Here is a 16,123-nt window from a genome sequence, read left to right on the forward strand (position 1 = left end):
ACCTCTAGCGGCCTGCGTTACGAAACGAGTTTCGAGAGTTACGAGAATTAGTCTGACTCTCTGTGAAGCTGCAGAGACACTAGACATAACTTCCAAATATAAACAGTAAGGCTGAGGTCCATCTGAGACATGTCACATTCATCACAAGCATGAGCAATATTCGATATTAAAAATCAGCATTTGAGGTTTGCTGCCAGAGCATGTGGGCCAGTAACATTCAATTTGTGTCCCATCATGGAGTTTCACATGCACGCCAGTTTGTGAGCTCCAATTTTTTTCTACACGTCGCTGCAGAGAAACAGAATAAGTGAGTTTGTATTAATGTTCCTTCACCTCCTCCTGACAGAAGCAGGGTGACTCCAGACCTACACCAGATTTAAGATGCTTTACTAATTTGTCTTGTGCACTACACAAATACTGTATTCATCCAAAAAAAAAAAAAAAAAAAAAAAGATCCTCCAGATCATTTACGGAGCAGCCTACAGTCAATGTGACATTACAATCTAGATAAACAGTCTGTTTCCTGATCCATTTACTCACTTATCAGAAAACACAAACTGAATTCTGAATATAAACACTAACACCCATCGCTGAGTTTTCAGCACTCACTCGGTGAGGCCGAATTCAAGTCTTCTCCAGAGTATAGCCTTGATTTATAGTCTGCAAAACCAATTTTAAACTGAAAAATAACGAACAGAAACTACGTACAGACATAATGCTCATGAATACATTGTCAGCTGTGCTGTAAACAGAAGTTAATCATTCACAGAAAGCAGTGATAACGAACCCAGTCAGACAGAAGCCCAGAACAACAAACACATTTTAACCAATAGTATTTAATGGTTTATGCAACTGTCTGCTAAGGCCCAATCTCCCCCACAGTACAATAAGGTTAAACCAGTCCCTTGCATTTTATTGGCCAAAAATAAATTCAAAACATACCTAAATAAATATGTGTGTTTATGGTGGGGTGGGGATGGGGGGTGGGGGTCAATCAAAAACAATAACAGTTCTAATTAAAGGCAACTTGAAAAACACAACAGTTTTCTCCATAAAACTGCTTAAATTGAAAAGTGTTTTTAAAAAAAATGTAAAAGGGGGTCATCATTCCTCAACAGCTTCCACTCCATATCACGTAACACGACTCTAAAACCATTCATTATAAAAACTGAGGTGGAACACTGCCACCAACTGGAAGTTATAAGCTTTGGTCACAGGAGTTTGACGAGGAGATGGGAGGGAGGGTGCAGAGGGGATAGTAGCGCCTGTCCCCTCCTCGTCACAAACTATCTGGGTCTGGAATTTAAGTGGGGCAGAGGATCCCAGAACAGCAAGTTGGATGACACAGTGCCATATATATTTAGGGTTCGATACAATAACAGGCCAGACTGGTTCTCTCAGTTAGGTTCAGGGAGATGAGAACAAACAAAAGTGTTTGAGCTTGGGGAGTTCAGACTACCTCGGACCAGAATGGCTCATGCATGGGTGTACGTGTGTGAGTGCGTATGGGTATGAGGCCTTCCGCAGTCCTTTCCATCTGGTCAAGCTGAAGCAGTTCTATACTTCTTTTTATTTTCTTTTTTTTTTAAGCAGAAAAGAAAATTCCAAACACTGAACCCCACTGTTAACCAAAGCAGTGCCAAAGCAGTGCCAAACCTGTGCCAAACCTCGCCCTTTGCTGTGTGAGTCGTCCAGGGCTTTGACCCCCAGAACAATGCCACCCTTTTGAGAAAGGAGGACAGGCAGGCTGGGGTGGGTGGACATGAGAGGGATGAAGGGTGACATGGTTCTCCCTTCTCCACCCATCCATGACTTCTCATGCACCCTTTGCCGTCATCTGACCAGCTTCTCTTGGACTCTTCATGGCAAAGTGGGATGCTGTTGGGTGGGGGGACACAGTATGGCGTCACCCCCACCCACTCGACTCGTTCAAATGGTTCAGTTAAGGGGCGTGGGCTCAGTTTGAGGCGCTGCTGTTGGAGGAGCTGGATGTGGAGGCCACGGCCATGCCCAAGGTGCCCGAGGAGGCCACTGACTTGCGGATGTGGGGCATGAGGAAGGGGTCACTGGCCAGCTGGTGCACATCGATGCGGTCCTCCTTACGGTAGACTAGACAACGCCTTATAAAGGCCTGAAGAGGGAAAGATTAAGAGTGAGTGACTGAGAAAGCGCAGGTATCGGTCTTCAAAATGTTTTGATTAAAAGATAACAATATCCTGTATATATTACATCGGAAAAATAAAAATCCCTCCACCAAATTTTGAATGTGACCATAATTAGTTACAGTATACAAAAAGAGGATGAAAGGAAGGTGTTGTGGGAGTTGGAAAATGTACAGATGCGATGCAAACACCTGATGGACCACACAGAAGCAGTGAGGTGAGGGAGTGCAGTACCTTAGCTTCAGGTGTGACTACTGGTTTAGGAGGAAACTGCACATCTGTTGCCTTCAGGATGGTGTTCTCCTGCAGGATGTCCTGCTGGGACTGGTTATGGCCAAAGGGCTAAAGAGCAAAGAAAAGGAGGAGGAGTGCTGTTTAAAAACATTTCCATAAAGTGTGTACACAGGAACTAAATAAATAAAAGGAAAAGGAACAATTCAATCCATAATTATGTTACATCCAACTAAAATAACATAAAAACTCATGTAACAAAGGGGTGTAACCCACATTGGATTTTTTAACTCTACTATAATAAAAATATAACTTCAGTCAGTAACAGCTCATGTGTGCATCTCCTACCTTTCGGCCATACAGACACTGGTAGAAAATAACTCCCACGGACCACACGTCCACCTTGTTGGAGATTTTGGGCGGTTCCTTCCCGACCACAAAGCACTCGGGGGGCAGGTACCTAAAGGAGCATTTCAGACCTCCTTACACTGTCCAGTTTCAAGATGCATTTTGTAGTCATGACGCGAAAATTTAAATAAACACTGCACACAAGGCAATGCCAGGCTCTGCGAGCGTATTTAGTTGTGCGTGGGGCAGTTCATCTTGCTTAGTGGACCTTTGTGTGAGATAGAAGTTAAACAACTATGGACCAAACAGAAGTCCTGTACATCCATTTATCAAGACACACCTCTGTAATATTATAACTATAAAAAAATATAAAAAAAACTCTGCATGACAGGTGTAGTTTTTATAGTTAGTGTTGCTTTACACATGCATAATCCCAACCTCCACGTTAGAATCAACAAAGTGATAAAGAAGGCCCAATTTATTACATCACAGACAATAGAAACCCCCCAAGCAGAATGCCATCTTCCAGTATGTTCCTTACCAGTATGTTCCTGCTCCCTGTGACGTCAGCTCCATCCCGTCCACTGAGTTGTAGCTGTCATCATCCATGATCTTCGACAGGCCAAAGTCTGTGATCTTGATCTCCCCACAGGCAGTGCCGTTCACCAGGAGGATGTTGCCTGAGCGGGACGAGGAAAGGATTTACCGACATGAAAGAGAATGTCACAGTGTTGCCCCCCCCCCCCACGTGTAAACAGTTCATCAATCAAAAACGAGACCAAGACCAAGTCATGTAACTCTTTCACAGATCAGGCACTGTATGACCTGACCACTGTCAACAGATTTTAACAGACTCGGTCCAACTTGGTCCAATCAGTCATGACGACTGAATCATATAAGTATCTGTAAAATAAACGGCTGTGTGTCAGTCTCTTGTTAGGTGATATGTGACCCAGAATAAAAACTCTATCAACACTAAAATAGCTGCAGCAGCATGTCAAGTGGTTAATATAACTAACAGTATTACTTCTGGTTTCATTTATGGCACTGTTGCTCTTAAAGTGTCACAGTCACTGTGGTGTGTAGACGCACCAGGTTTAAGGTCGTAGTGGATAATGGGCGGTCTGATCTCATTGAGGTACTTGAGGGCGTTAACAATCTGCATGATGATGGAGCGGCCCTCTTTCTCTGACATTAGCTTGTGCTGCTTCAGGTAGAAGTCCAAGTCGTTGCCCTCGCAGTACTCCAGGACCGTGCAGAACCTGTTCCACAACAAAGAAGATGTATAAGTATCGTCTTCAGCAGGATTTAGTACAAGAAGTCCAAATAAAGCTGCGATTCTACATTTTAAAAAATCTGTGTTCCGGCTCAAAATTAACACAATTCAGAGGGACATTACTTACGAGTCAGTGTCAAGCGAAAAGTAGTCGTACAGTTTAACTATTCGTGGGTGGTCCAGCTCTTTATGGATTCTATATTCTCTGCATGCATGTCTGCAACAAAGAGCATTTTCAACATTTACACCATTCATTTTAAAATGTGGATATTACACGCAGTGTAACAGTAAATATGCTGTTGTATTGCTTTAAAAACTCAACACTCACTTGTGATAATTTTCCTTCTTCTCATCCCTCCAGTTTTTGTTTAACTGGTGGATTTTGACCGCAACATACCTTTGCTCCGTTAGGTCAAAGGCCTGGAAAATAAGTTTCTCCCGTTAGTTTGGAGCGGAGCGTGGCACGACTTTGTTTTAGCTTCGCATCGAATAGCCTTGATCGTTCATCATTTTTACAGAGGTGACAACAGATTCCTGGAAGAGCTCTCACATTCTGGTGCAACCATTTACTTTGAAATGTTGATGATGTCAACTTAGTGCGATGCAATGAAACATGCATCCTCAAATATTTTCCAAACTACGTACTGCTCAGCCAGTCAAGTCACTTTAAAGAATTAAAAGGGTTGGGTTTCACCAGGGCAAAACCAAGATTTGAATCACCATCTCTGACACAATTAACCAGCAGAAGACTGATATTCATTGTAGGGCTATAATGAAAGATGTAATGTACCAAATCAACACGTTTGACAGGAAAAAAAAAGAAAACCAGAAAAGCAAGGTAAATGCATGACCTCTACACTTATCAATCCTGATGTAAAGTGCTTTTTGTTTGACATGAAAAGATGAAATTTCTCTCACTTTGTAAACTTCACTGAAACCTCCTCGTCCAAGTAAATGGAGTAGCAGGTATCTGTCATTTAGCGTAGGGTGATCTTTGAATCTGCACAGAGTGAATCAAGAAAAAAAAATAGTTTAAAAAAGTTCAAAAATTAGACAGAGAGCAGGGACATACATGAACTAGGAAAGGACAATATAGGAAGAAATCATACTGGGAATTATCCTCATTGTGGATCCTTTTCAATTCACGAATGTGCAGGTTCCGCACTCGCTCCAACCTCTCCAGTTCCGCCTGGATCTCAGCCTCCTCCTGCGAAGGACAACAAAATAAATGTCAGTGCAAACAACTAAACAAGAAAAGCTCATAGTAAGTATGTTGAAACCAAAAGATGTCACAAATATATCAGGCATCACCTTCTTAAGATGGCCTAGTCTTAGCTTGAAGATTTCCTCTTGCTCATGGTACTCTGCCTGTGATAACCTGTGAGAACGCAGAACAAAATTAAGCACAACTTCAAACATGAACGCAGGGAAAACAGCTGGTACAAAATAGAAGATAAATAATCAAAAGCATCGTACGCTTCACTTTCTGTTCCATTGGTCTTGCTTTTACGTTTGTTTTGCTCCAGGCTTGGAGGTGGAGTCTGGGCCATAGAGGGCGGCTTGCGTTTGGCCAATTGCTTCCTCTGCCTTTCAATGTCCTCTCGCTGGGAGTTGATCCTTTCTTGTTGTCTGGAAACCGACGGTGCATTAGTGTGACATACAGACCTAATTAATTTCTCTGGCTGTCTGTGTATGATCAGCTGTAAGCTCTCTGACTCCCTGGTTGAGGAGGACAGAGGAGTATCTTGTTCTTGCTGGTTTGACATTTCCTCTTGTACTAGCACAATTAGTTAGAAATTACAACAGAGACAAAGTGTGAAAGGAGAGGCTTAACGTTAAAACATGAAGACGCTCACTTGATAAGGTTTTGGAAGGCATATCCATCCGTCCACTGCTCAGTGAATGACGCTCCATGTCTCACTGTGGTGAAGTGACCCAGTCGAAGCCTGTCCTGCATGCTTTTGTCCCGGCATGCCATCTTCTCCTGTTTGGACTGAAAGAAGAGCAGAGAAACACGGGCATCAAACCAGTGCTGTTGGTTCCATGTGGCTTAAATTGGGGCTTCGAAAACGAACTCAAGTCAAAAACGCACGTTGCCGTAATCACTTGGGTATGTAACAGCTTATAAAAAATCACAGCGCTATTCAACAGACGCACCTTTTCAATCAGCAGCTTTTTAGACATGGTAACACACTTGTTTAAGCGTTCCTTGTATCGCTCCAGCATCCTCTGCTGTTCATCAATCTGTCTCCTCAGATCACAGTTCGCCTGGAGAGGAACATACAATCAAGCGGGAAAAGGTCAGGTACCAGGAAGAGGAGGAAGAAGAACATTTTAGCTTGTTTATACATGTGCAGACAGAAGGAATGTGTCAACTCTAACATGCCTTGAGTGAAAAGACAGAGAACATGATATTTTCAAAACCACTGAAAATTGCAAGCACAGTAGCAGGGATGAAACGTAATGAGATTAGTACCCGAAGCAAATCGTCTATTCGGCCCTCCTTCTTCTCCAGGTCAGAGTTCTTGTTGTTCTCCATTGCTGTTAGTTTCTCTATAGTAAGGTCAGACTACAGGGTACAGTGAGCACAAAACAGTGTTCATGTTAATGGTGCATCATTTTGTATCAGTGACAAATGTAGTGCAACACATTGGGGACATTGTCCCATCTAACAATATATTCCAGTTGCTGGTGATTCTAGTGATTTGTCTATTTACGTGCCAACTATTTAACAGCTGTGTTTCCAATTACAGTAGAGTTAAACCAGATAAACGGCCAGCCAGCCCTGATAGTGTGTCAAGTACCTGTGTGGCTTTGTGGAGCACGTGAAGAGAAGCAGGCTTCAGTGAACACGACGAGTGCTCTGTGTTGGCCGAGCTGACTGAGGAGGGGCTTCCCTGCTGCACCTGGAAGGCAGACACATTCATCCAGTGAAAAACCTCGCGCGCACAAACGGTGCCTTAATGTGTGAACATCATCACATTAAAGAATTTATGAAGGCCTGCAGCTGCCAGTCATGATAAAACATGAGACCAATCTGGTGCAAGAAATTTGCATAAACACAATGACCAGAAACTGCAAATGCTCAATCAGAAGCATGTGAGACTGCATCAAATTCTCATTGAAAAAACATTTAAAACTCTCAAATTTATTTCAAGGCTTTGGAGCTATTGATTTTACTTGAAAAGATGTAAGGCCTCTGGTTTAAGAACAAAATCTGTGTGCAACAGGTTTATTTAAAACCCTGTTCTATGATCATGTGTGAGAGTGTTTGCATTGCAAACACTTACATTACATGTTACCCTTCACGATTGCTTTCTTTGGGTTTAGCTTTTATAGGAACTTGGGCCAGTAATGACAAATGATGATGATGACAGACTTAAAACACACTCTAGGCCTAAACGTTACTACACAGACTGCATCAGATTCTTCCAGCTTGTAAATTATGTTAATAACAAGCGCATAAGAGAGAAAGGCAGGAAACAGTGTCAGGAGACGAAAAGAGCATGAGACAGACCATAGCGCAAACATGCTCACCGTGACAGGGGGATTGGAGAGGGAGTGTTGTGGGGAAGAGCGGACCACTGGTGGAATTCCCCTGGCAGGGCTGGTACCAGGACCGCTACCTCCCGCAAACTGACAGACATGTAAATAGAGAAGAATAGGAAAGCAGTTCAATGGAAAGACCAAGACGGCTAAAACAAGAGGTTAGAAAGTAAGTATGAAAGGTTATGCACCCAATATGGAAGCATTTTAGAGGACGTGAGCTCTGCTGGATACACACGCACACGCAAAATCAGAGCAATTTTCTGCCACTTACCTCAAAATAATCACTAATTTTATGGCCCCTTGCTCCTGCTTTGCCTGAAAGAGAGAGACAGGGACTTCAGAGAGAGACTGATATTTGGGATAGAAGGAGATAGGTGAGGATCGTAGCAGAGGAACAAACTTACCTTGGCTACTGTCAAAGTGGTCTGCTTTCCGTTTTCTCACTCTCTGGTCATTCGCCTTCTTCTCAGGTGTCTGTCAGGAAAGCATGAGTCAACCAAATGTACAAGGTAACAGAGAAATGGCTGGCATTAAAACAAAAAAAAGACCTGTTAATATGTGAGACAGACTAACCTCTAGCTCTTTGTCACTGAGCGAACCCACACTGCATAGACTCTGATTGGATGACTCATTTTGATTCTGACCTGAGCCCTGTTAAAATAAGGTAAAAGTCCATGAAAATTTAGCACACGGGTGAAACAATGCAAAATATTCATAAAAGATGCAAGAGAGGTGTACACAGAAAATGGTATCTTCAAAATGCATGCACATGTACTTGTTGTGTGTGCATGCACTTGTTAGAGAGAGCACACACAGAGTTAGAAAACACAGATTATAATGGGTGACAAACTGAGGGAAGGGATGCGGAGGTTTGGCTAAATACCGCTGCCATTAACTTCCTACTGAATCTAGACCTGCATCAGTCCTAATGCCGGTTCCCTAGGTGATGCCTGTCAGTCAAATGAATCACATCAGAATTCAGCAGGCACTGTCCAATCAGGGAGAGATACTTAGTCATTCAGAGCACACTAGAGCTCTCTCACTGAACCCTCCTAAAATGGCTGAACATTAGGCATGCTGCTGGGGATGTATTCCTCCCTCTGTCTGTCACCTTTAGATAATGTCATCCATTTTTCTACTGTTCACCACAGTCTTCACCGTTCTTTTCGTCTCTCTCTGGAGAAAGCCAGAGAAAGATGCTCTGCTTGATCTAAGAATGACAGCTTGTTTTACCCCCCCCCCCCCCCCCCCCCCTCTGTTCCCGAAAAAGAATCTTGGTTGTTTGATCAGACTTGTTCAAAAGGAAATGCACTCTCCAATAATTTTAGCAGGCGACCTCCGTACCATTACCAAAAGGTGTGCTAGCTGTTTGTCCTCAAAGGATAACAATTTTCCTTTCTTTTATGCCAACTCAGTGATGACAGAGAGAGCAGCAGTGACACAGGGCTGCTCAAGGTCAAGAAAAAAAAAAAACCTCTACGCTGCTCTGTGACACTGAAGGGCTTTTAGACCACAAGCCCATATTTCTTCATAACCATTTGTTGACACACTTCTCTCTCACCACCCCCCCCCCCCCACACACACATTGCATCCCTTGTCATACAGGGTAGCTATGGCATGATGCCTTAGCCAGAGCCGCCATTTTCTCTGCGGCAGCAGCCATGCCATGCTCTGGGCTCTGCTCTGCCTATGGCTGGCACGGGGCCCACCTGGCGCTGACTCTCACTCCCTAACTGTTCCAAGATCACCTTCCACAAAGACAGCTCCATCCATGTAGCAAGCAAGAGGGTGGAAGGCTAAATGCTGCCTCCACTCACACCTGGTCAAGAACTATTTCTGCATTCCTCCTTAGACTTCACTCCTCCTCCCCTTACCACCCCTGTCCCGTCTGTGGCCTTTTTGGCAGGCATCGCCACTTGCATATACAGCCACTGCATCATGAGCCAGGGAGAGATGCCATATCACACCAGCCAAAAAACACAGACACAGCTCAACCTTCTCCAGAGACAGACAAAGAAAAGGAGTGGGGCCAAGCTTGTCCAGGCCAAACAGCAGAATGATACTGAGGCAGACTGAGACAAAGAAAGGAAGAGAATCACAAAAATGTGTAATCAAGAAAATCTGTGATTATAAGCACTTTGACAGGAGAGAGTACCCATGCTCCATCTCTGCGACATCTGCTGTAACACAAACCTTAGCCACACCAACCCCAGTGAAGCGAGCCTCCAACAGCTCCTGCCGTCGGGGGTCCAGGCTATGCAGTTCTTCCATCATGGCTGCAGAGACAAGAACACAGATTAAGGAAGGCGTTGTGAGGTCTGGTATATTCAAATGGGAGTGACGGATCACTGTTTCAAAAGGCATTGGTTGTGATGAGTCATGGCTGTTTTTAGCTATATGGATGTGGAAAATTCCTGTTCTGAGTCATCAATAAACCTGACAATAATGTTTTCCACTACTATGTGTGTTAAGAAATCACCAGTCATGCAATCCCAGTAGTCAGTATAACACTCACAGCACTGAATTGCACAATCTGGACAAAAATATAGTCAATAACGTATACTGAACGTGCATCACAGACATAGGCCAGATGTGTAGAGTCCCTGCTTGGAAAATTAAAGCATCATGTGATAACGCCCTGGCATTATAGGCCTAAGTTACATGGCGCTGGAGTTCTGAAAGGTCACTAATGGAGAGACTGCCAAGTATACTCAAAGCAATGGAAAAGGCCACAATAGACAATAAGTGCCCAGCTAGCTAGCTAGTGCAAAGGTTAACGTATAAGTTACACGCCCAATACTGGCTGCTAAATCTGTGGCTTGAATACATTAAATGACAAATGTAACCAGCAGCATTCATGTCCGCTTAGGAATACGTTTTAGTCCTTCTTCTTTTATAACTTCAGACGGGAGCGTGTTTGCCGGCTCAGCTAACATTACAATGTACAGCATAACGATTTGAAACATCATCAGTGAATGATTAGCGAAGTAGCTAGCTCACACTGAATACACGAGCTAACAAGCCTACCGATGTTGGCCATCACTTAGCATTGCATTCTAGGAGCTAACAGTTAACGCTAGCTAGTAACATCAGATCTGATTTTGTCAAGTAACATACCCGAACGAGGCAAATGTTGATTTATGTGTTCCAATCACAGTTGTGTGATTAGACTACGACTCAGGAAAAGGGGCATCACGATAACACAATCGCCACAGTAAATTATTTCACAAACACACACAAGATAGCTAACGTTAGGTAGCCAACATGCTAGCGTTTACTCGTCTGTCAAAAAGAAGCATCCCCTCACAGTTCTGTGTTGTCAGGTGTTCGGGCCACGACGCCCATACTTACTCTAACAAGAGATCTGTGTCCGTATATTCTTTTCTTCAACAGCCCAACGAGATACTTACTGTAACTGAATATTTTCTCGGTCCTCCGGAGGGCCTGTTGTTAACCCTAAACGCGTCCCCGTTGTTTCCCCGGTGCTCGGCAGACCCTCCCAGGCTAGGCCGCATCCACAGCCGCGTCCCTCGCGTGCTGATTGTTAACGATCAAGACACGGGAGCGCGCGGTGAAGCTCAAGGTAGACGACGGAGGATTCCCTCGGAGGCCTCGACAACTCCGGGTATCCCAAACCCGCCTTTCTGTACTCCTTAGGCGGGGATCCCCATCAGATCCCTCTCCCCGAGGACCATACCGTGCCTATGTCGGGTTCCTTCCTTCCACACAATGGCGACCCTCGAGATTCTGCGTTTTTCACCTGGTATAAATGATGTACTTAACCCAGCCTTAGTTACCCCCTATCTTTTTCTCCCCCGGTGGTGAGATGAATTTCGGGTCCTGGCTTTCAGGTCGATCAAAACAAAGTTCGGCTCCAGTCGCCCTCCTCGCTGCAGGGGAGAAACCAATCTGTTTCGGAAGTTGTGCTGTTGCAAGCCGTTTCAGTTGAATCCGGATCGATTCGGTTCGGTTCTCACGTTTTTGCAATGTAAACAATAATCAGTAAAATCTCATATTTTCTCGTGAGATTGTTCAAGTATTTTCACCTTCGTTCAGTCCACGCCTGCCCCAAATATCTTGTCTGGACCAATGGCAAATCCCTCTGTACACAACACAATTTATCAGCGCCCACCCACATAACCTCCAGAATCATCACTTATCAGAAAGTTACCGTTCCTATGATGTTCACACCCACATGCAGTACATACATAATATCAATAAATTGCAAAATTAATGTGTTTTTTTAATTAGCCATTCAAGCATAAATGGGGTTTTAACCATCCAAGCTGCTGTGATGGAAAGCAAAGGGGTATTACAACCAACATCATGAACCGACTGATCTCTTTGTTAAACAAAACACTTGAAAACAGCTTTGGACATACCAAGTAAAACAATCAACAGATATACAGTTTAGATTTTTATTCATTTTGCGTGTATAAAAAAGGTAATTAAATGTTCTTTAAAACCATGCAATTTATATCAAAACATCAGCTCATTAAAAACAGTCTCTGGCAGAATAGAGACATTCGTTTTGGAGTAACCAGCCCTTTCTCAGATTACTGAACTTGTCAGCGGAAAATGAGAAATCGTAGCTGGGATTGCAGCACCATCAGGAACACTAGCCTTCAAATGAGTTCATCAACGTTATAGAAGCTGAGAGAGTATAAGGTCTTTACAGCATATAGCTATCCAGTTGCATTCCCTTTATCTCAATCACAATAGAGCTTCTCAGTTCCATACATCCTCAGAAAAAAAGCCAGCAACGCCTAGATTTCAGCTCCTAGTTTCAGTTGTGGTTGAAGGTCAAGCCATGTGGATTCTGTCCTCTGTCTCAGTCCTGCGTTTCAGGTGGCTGAGCTAGAGCCTTGCGATACTTGCACTGGATCCACACCCTGTACATGGTAAGCTGTTTCCCTCTGTTCACCTGTAGCCTTCTGTCCACAAGGTTCTGCACTTTCTCAAGTCCAGCCTCAGTGAACAGCTTATGAAGCTCATCTGATACAACAAAAAAATAAGAAGCACAGAAATATTTTCATATACATTACAGAAACACAATGCTGCAAAATAAAAAGAATAAACTTTTATTAAGAGGTCTTTATTTTTACCTTGGGTAAAGAAATATACTCTTGTTCCATCACCTCGGACATAAAAGTTTTCTGACAGGCACCTCCCTAAAAGGAGTAAAGGGTCACAGTGTACCTATTATTCTACAACATACTGTGAAATATTAATGGACATGTATTCATTAACACAGTGCGATTTAAATTTGTAGGGTGGCACTAGAAGTATGCATACAGACCCCAAGTTTGACAGCTATTGGGCAGCCAGATTTACAGTTACTACCTGCAAATGAGGTCTATAATATTCTTTTACATATTTAAATGTCAAGTGCTTTGCAATTTTAAATGCCCAAATACAGAAAGTTGCTTTGATGTGATCCAATGCAGCAGTCAGTTCTGAAATGATGCTACCAGAAAAACACACCCAAATGAGAATCACCACAAGTTATTGACAATGAATAATGGACCTTTCTGAATCTGAAGTTTTATATTATTTGAAGTGGAGTCTTGCTGGACTTCATCTTTACTAACCTTTCTTGAAGCGGAGCTGCGCCATATCGTAGCGTCCATAGTCCCTGAGCAGCATCACCCCCCCGGGCTTAAGGAGCCGTGCTAACCTACTGATGGATGCCTGCATCCTGAGTACAGGGGTGAAACGTTAAGACAAGCCGTGCAACATTCACAGACTCACACTGAGTGAAAACAAGAAAGAACAGAGGAAGGAAGGCAGAGGAAAAAGTTCATACTTGTTGGGATGCAGTGCTGATAGCACAAAGATTAGCACTATAACATCAAGGGTTTCATCTGGGACAGGGTAATTGGCTTCCACATCACTCAAGTCGTGAACAAAGGCGAAGCAGCGCCCAGGGTTGTACTCTGGATTAGTCTGATGACAAGAAAGAAATTGTAATTCATTAGTTAGCCCACAACCCCAGCAATGAGCACCTATCAGCACATCACCCTCACATTCCTGCAGACATCTCACCTTGACTAACTCCACAGCCGTGCTGGAGAAATCGCAGCAGTAAACAAAGAGTCCCGGATCACTGCAAAAAGCAAAGCTGTGGTTATATCTTTCAGTGCACAACATCTCACATCTTACAGTGCACTGTGCTGTCCAAACATGTCCTGTCTTGCCTGAACTTACTTGTTGGTCTTCAGTATTGGAAACACCGTGTTCCCCACACCGCAGCCAACCTGTACATCAATTCACACAGCATTTTTACCCCATTTCAGTTTGAACTCATTGACAAACAGTAACACAAATAGCAGCCATTTTTTTCAAGAGCCTGAATTCTGACAGGCAATACAGATCACTGCAGTTACTAGAAAATGGATACCTCTGCCAAGGCCACACAATCCTCAATATTTAATTTAACAGAAAATGTTTTCAGCCATCTGTTTTGTGCTGTTGCCATCCACCCTCCAGTGAGATCATGAAGGCTGAAAATATTTTGCTTTATATTCTTCAGTAAATATTTAAAGATAATTTGTTGGGTGCAACCTGTTAATTTTCTTCTTGAAATGTTTAATCTGCATCGGGACAAAAAGACACATAGTGATAGACACTCACGCAACATGAGCTAGACTGTTTTATTCATTCACGTTAGTTCATTAGAAATTCTTTACAAAAATTTGGCTTTTCACAAAAATGTTGATTTTGCATCAAATTTAGAGAACTTTGCTTTATCATTAAATGTGTGTGGTGTCACTTTAGGTAACTTGATTTCAATTTAATCTCTCACCTCCAGAATGCGATATGTGGCAGAGGAGCCAGGAAAGTCACCATCGGTCTGAGGCCGAGCAGCAAGGTCCCTGCTTTGTTCTTGATCCAGACTGTCCTGCTGACCGTCACCTGTGCCAGAGATTTCAGGATGGGATTCATGGTTCAGGCCACACTGTGGGGCCAACTCTGGGAACTCTGTGAAGAGCCAGTGACGGTCTTTGAAGAAATGATTCTCATGGATTGTGTAAAAACCATTCCAATACTCGTTGGCCCGGCTGTCGTACTCCTCTGCAAGAGAAGGTGAGGCAGTAAAGCCAGTGTTAAAGTGATAATCAAGCATATTTTGCTTTATAAGACAAATACGTTACATTGGCAAAAGATAAAAGTGATTGCAGTGGATTTTAGTAAAGCAGAAGTCTTTTGTTTCAGTTTTACTTTTTAGTTAGTTTACTGTCAAAAACGAATTACAGACACAACTGTATGAGCTGATTAGTGCACATCACAAATGTAAACACTCTCCAACAACGAGACAGTCAATGTCTGCATCTTTTAGGTCATTGAAAACAAATGTATATACAACATTGGGGTAGTTACTGATTCTTGATGTGAGTCACGTGGTGTGGTTTATGTATATGAGCCATGATTTGCAATCCCACCTTGTTTCTCTGGAGGTAGTGGCTGACTGTTTTCTAAGACTTTCTTCTTAGCAGCTGCTTCTTGTTCCTCCGTCCACTCCACATTGTCCCTGTTGACAACACAAAACTATTATCCAGTCTGGGTGAAGCGATGTGGTGAATAACAACACAGAAACACTTTGCAATACTTTAATATTTCATAAAGACTGCAACATTCAGAATGGGCTGGGAAATTTCCCATTCCTACCAGAACCTGATGCTATGACCTGACATTATTTTGAATGCTTCTCTATAAGCAGCCAATTGATATACAAGAAAGAAAGAATAACAAGTTCTTTAGTAAATCTCCAAACAAAACGAGAAAAAACAGAAATCATTATCATTGACAAGTCATTGCTACTGAAAGATATCGTTTACATCTTGGGGTTTCTGCATAAGTCACCGACCATGCGTTGTGCTGGAAGACCTGCCGCGGGTCGGTGAGGAAACGTGTCCCGAACTGAGGTCTCTTCACGTCTCCGGTGGGTGAATCTGACAGAATCAGCCCTGTTTCACCGCTGCCTCCCTCAACTCCGGCCACGGCATGGGGCGCCGCCATGTTGGAACTGACGCAGCGGAAGAAGGGCCGTGCACCTAATAATGCTGCGTTCAACGACCGTCGGAAATATTACAATGTTGACTGATAGAAAAAGTACAATCACAAAAAGTTGCACGGGATGGTTGCACTTCATTTAGACAGCAGGGAAGATGCCTTTAACGAATTATATTGTTTCTTTGACTCTGAATATTTGCTACTGAAACGTTTCTACTTTGTAAAACGGGTCACACATAAGTCAGAACATTTCCAACTGTTATCATTTCTTCTACAGTTGTGTCTGTTGCTGCAACGCCCAGTATCTATTTACTCTTTGTTGCCAATGTCTGCTCTGATAACTAACAACCAGACTATCACTGAGCTGTGTACACTCTGCCATTTGCTGCTTGACAGTAAAATTATCTCCACAAGACTTTCAGGGTGCACATCTACAGGTATGATGCAGCATTTGATCAGTTCACTGTTTACACACTAGAGGGAGACATACGCCGAGATGATCTTTTCTTGGGCCTACTGGTGTAAGCAATAGTCTTTCACTTCT

General features: G+C 43.2%; 2 protein-coding genes across 3 annotated transcripts; both read right to left on the minus strand.

Moving 5' to 3' along the window:
- Nucleotides 1-817: 817 nt before the first annotated feature.
- On the minus strand, nucleotides 818-11,622 carry tlk2 (tousled-like kinase 2). 2 transcript variants are annotated; one of them, XM_041062903.1, is made up of 21 exons: nucleotides 10,977-11,622; nucleotides 9,760-9,842; nucleotides 8,140-8,217; nucleotides 7,971-8,040; nucleotides 7,838-7,881; nucleotides 7,555-7,653; nucleotides 6,822-6,923; nucleotides 6,494-6,586; nucleotides 6,175-6,285; nucleotides 5,874-6,010; nucleotides 5,494-5,646; nucleotides 5,329-5,395; nucleotides 5,127-5,224; nucleotides 4,936-5,017; nucleotides 4,346-4,437; nucleotides 4,145-4,234; nucleotides 3,834-4,003; nucleotides 3,283-3,421; nucleotides 2,742-2,853; nucleotides 2,397-2,504; nucleotides 818-2,131 (listed from the first exon to the last, which is right to left on the minus strand). In XM_041062903.1, exons 2-21 carry the CDS (start codon nucleotides 9,838-9,840, stop codon nucleotides 1,958-1,960), a joined length of 2,100 nt encoding a protein of 699 aa, XP_040918837.1. In that variant the 5' UTR covers nucleotides 9,841-9,842; nucleotides 10,977-11,622; the 3' UTR covers nucleotides 818-1,957. The 2 variants fall into 2 exon arrangements, with proteins under 2 accessions (XP_040918837.1, XP_040918838.1); XM_041062904.1 differs by lacking the exon at nucleotides 7,555-7,653.
- Nucleotides 11,623-11,970: 348 nt separating this feature from the next.
- mettl2a (methyltransferase like 2A) lies at nucleotides 11,971-15,749 on the minus strand. The gene is made up of 9 exons (XM_041062070.1): nucleotides 15,434-15,749; nucleotides 15,009-15,097; nucleotides 14,372-14,640; nucleotides 13,774-13,823; nucleotides 13,612-13,672; nucleotides 13,373-13,512; nucleotides 13,158-13,264; nucleotides 12,672-12,737; nucleotides 11,971-12,561 (listed from the first exon to the last, which is right to left on the minus strand). The coding sequence occupies exons 1-9, from the start codon at nucleotides 15,583-15,585 to the stop codon at nucleotides 12,398-12,400; spliced, it is 1,098 nt and encodes a 365-aa protein (XP_040918004.1). The 5' UTR covers nucleotides 15,586-15,749; the 3' UTR covers nucleotides 11,971-12,397.
- Between the last annotated feature and the right edge of the window lie 374 nt (nucleotides 15,750-16,123).

The sequence above is a fragment of the Toxotes jaculatrix genome, chromosome 18 (genome assembly GCF_017976425.1).
Source record: "Toxotes jaculatrix isolate fToxJac2 chromosome 18, fToxJac2.pri, whole genome shotgun sequence".
Lineage (NCBI taxonomy): Eukaryota > Metazoa > Chordata > Actinopteri > Toxotidae > Toxotes > Toxotes jaculatrix.

Bases quoted from the DNA above. Each gene is read 5' to 3' on its own strand.
- mettl2a (XM_041062070.1), bottom strand. From the start codon at position 15,585: ATGGCGGCGCCCCATGCCGTGGCCGGAGTTGAGGGAGGCAGCGGTGAA. The intron at 13,673-13,773 runs GTAAGTTCAGGC...TGCTTTTTGCAG, and splicing joins CCAATACTGAAGACCAACAA to TGATCCGGGACTCTTTGTTT. The intron at 12,738-13,157 runs GTTAGTAAAGAT...TACTCCTTTTAG, and splicing joins GCAGCTCCGCTTCAAGAAAG to GGAGGTGCCTGTCAGAAAAC.
- tlk2 (XM_041062903.1), bottom strand. From the start codon at position 9,840: ATGATGGAAGAACTGCATAGCCTGGACCCCCGACGGCAGGAGCTGTTG. The intron at 6,011-6,174 runs GTGCGTCTGTTG...CTCTTCTTTCAG, and splicing joins AAAAGCTGCTGATTGAAAAG to TCCAAACAGGAGAAGATGGC. The intron at 3,422-3,833 runs GTGCGTCTACAC...CGTCCCGCTCAG, and splicing joins CCACTACGACCTTAAACCTG to GCAACATCCTCCTGGTGAAC.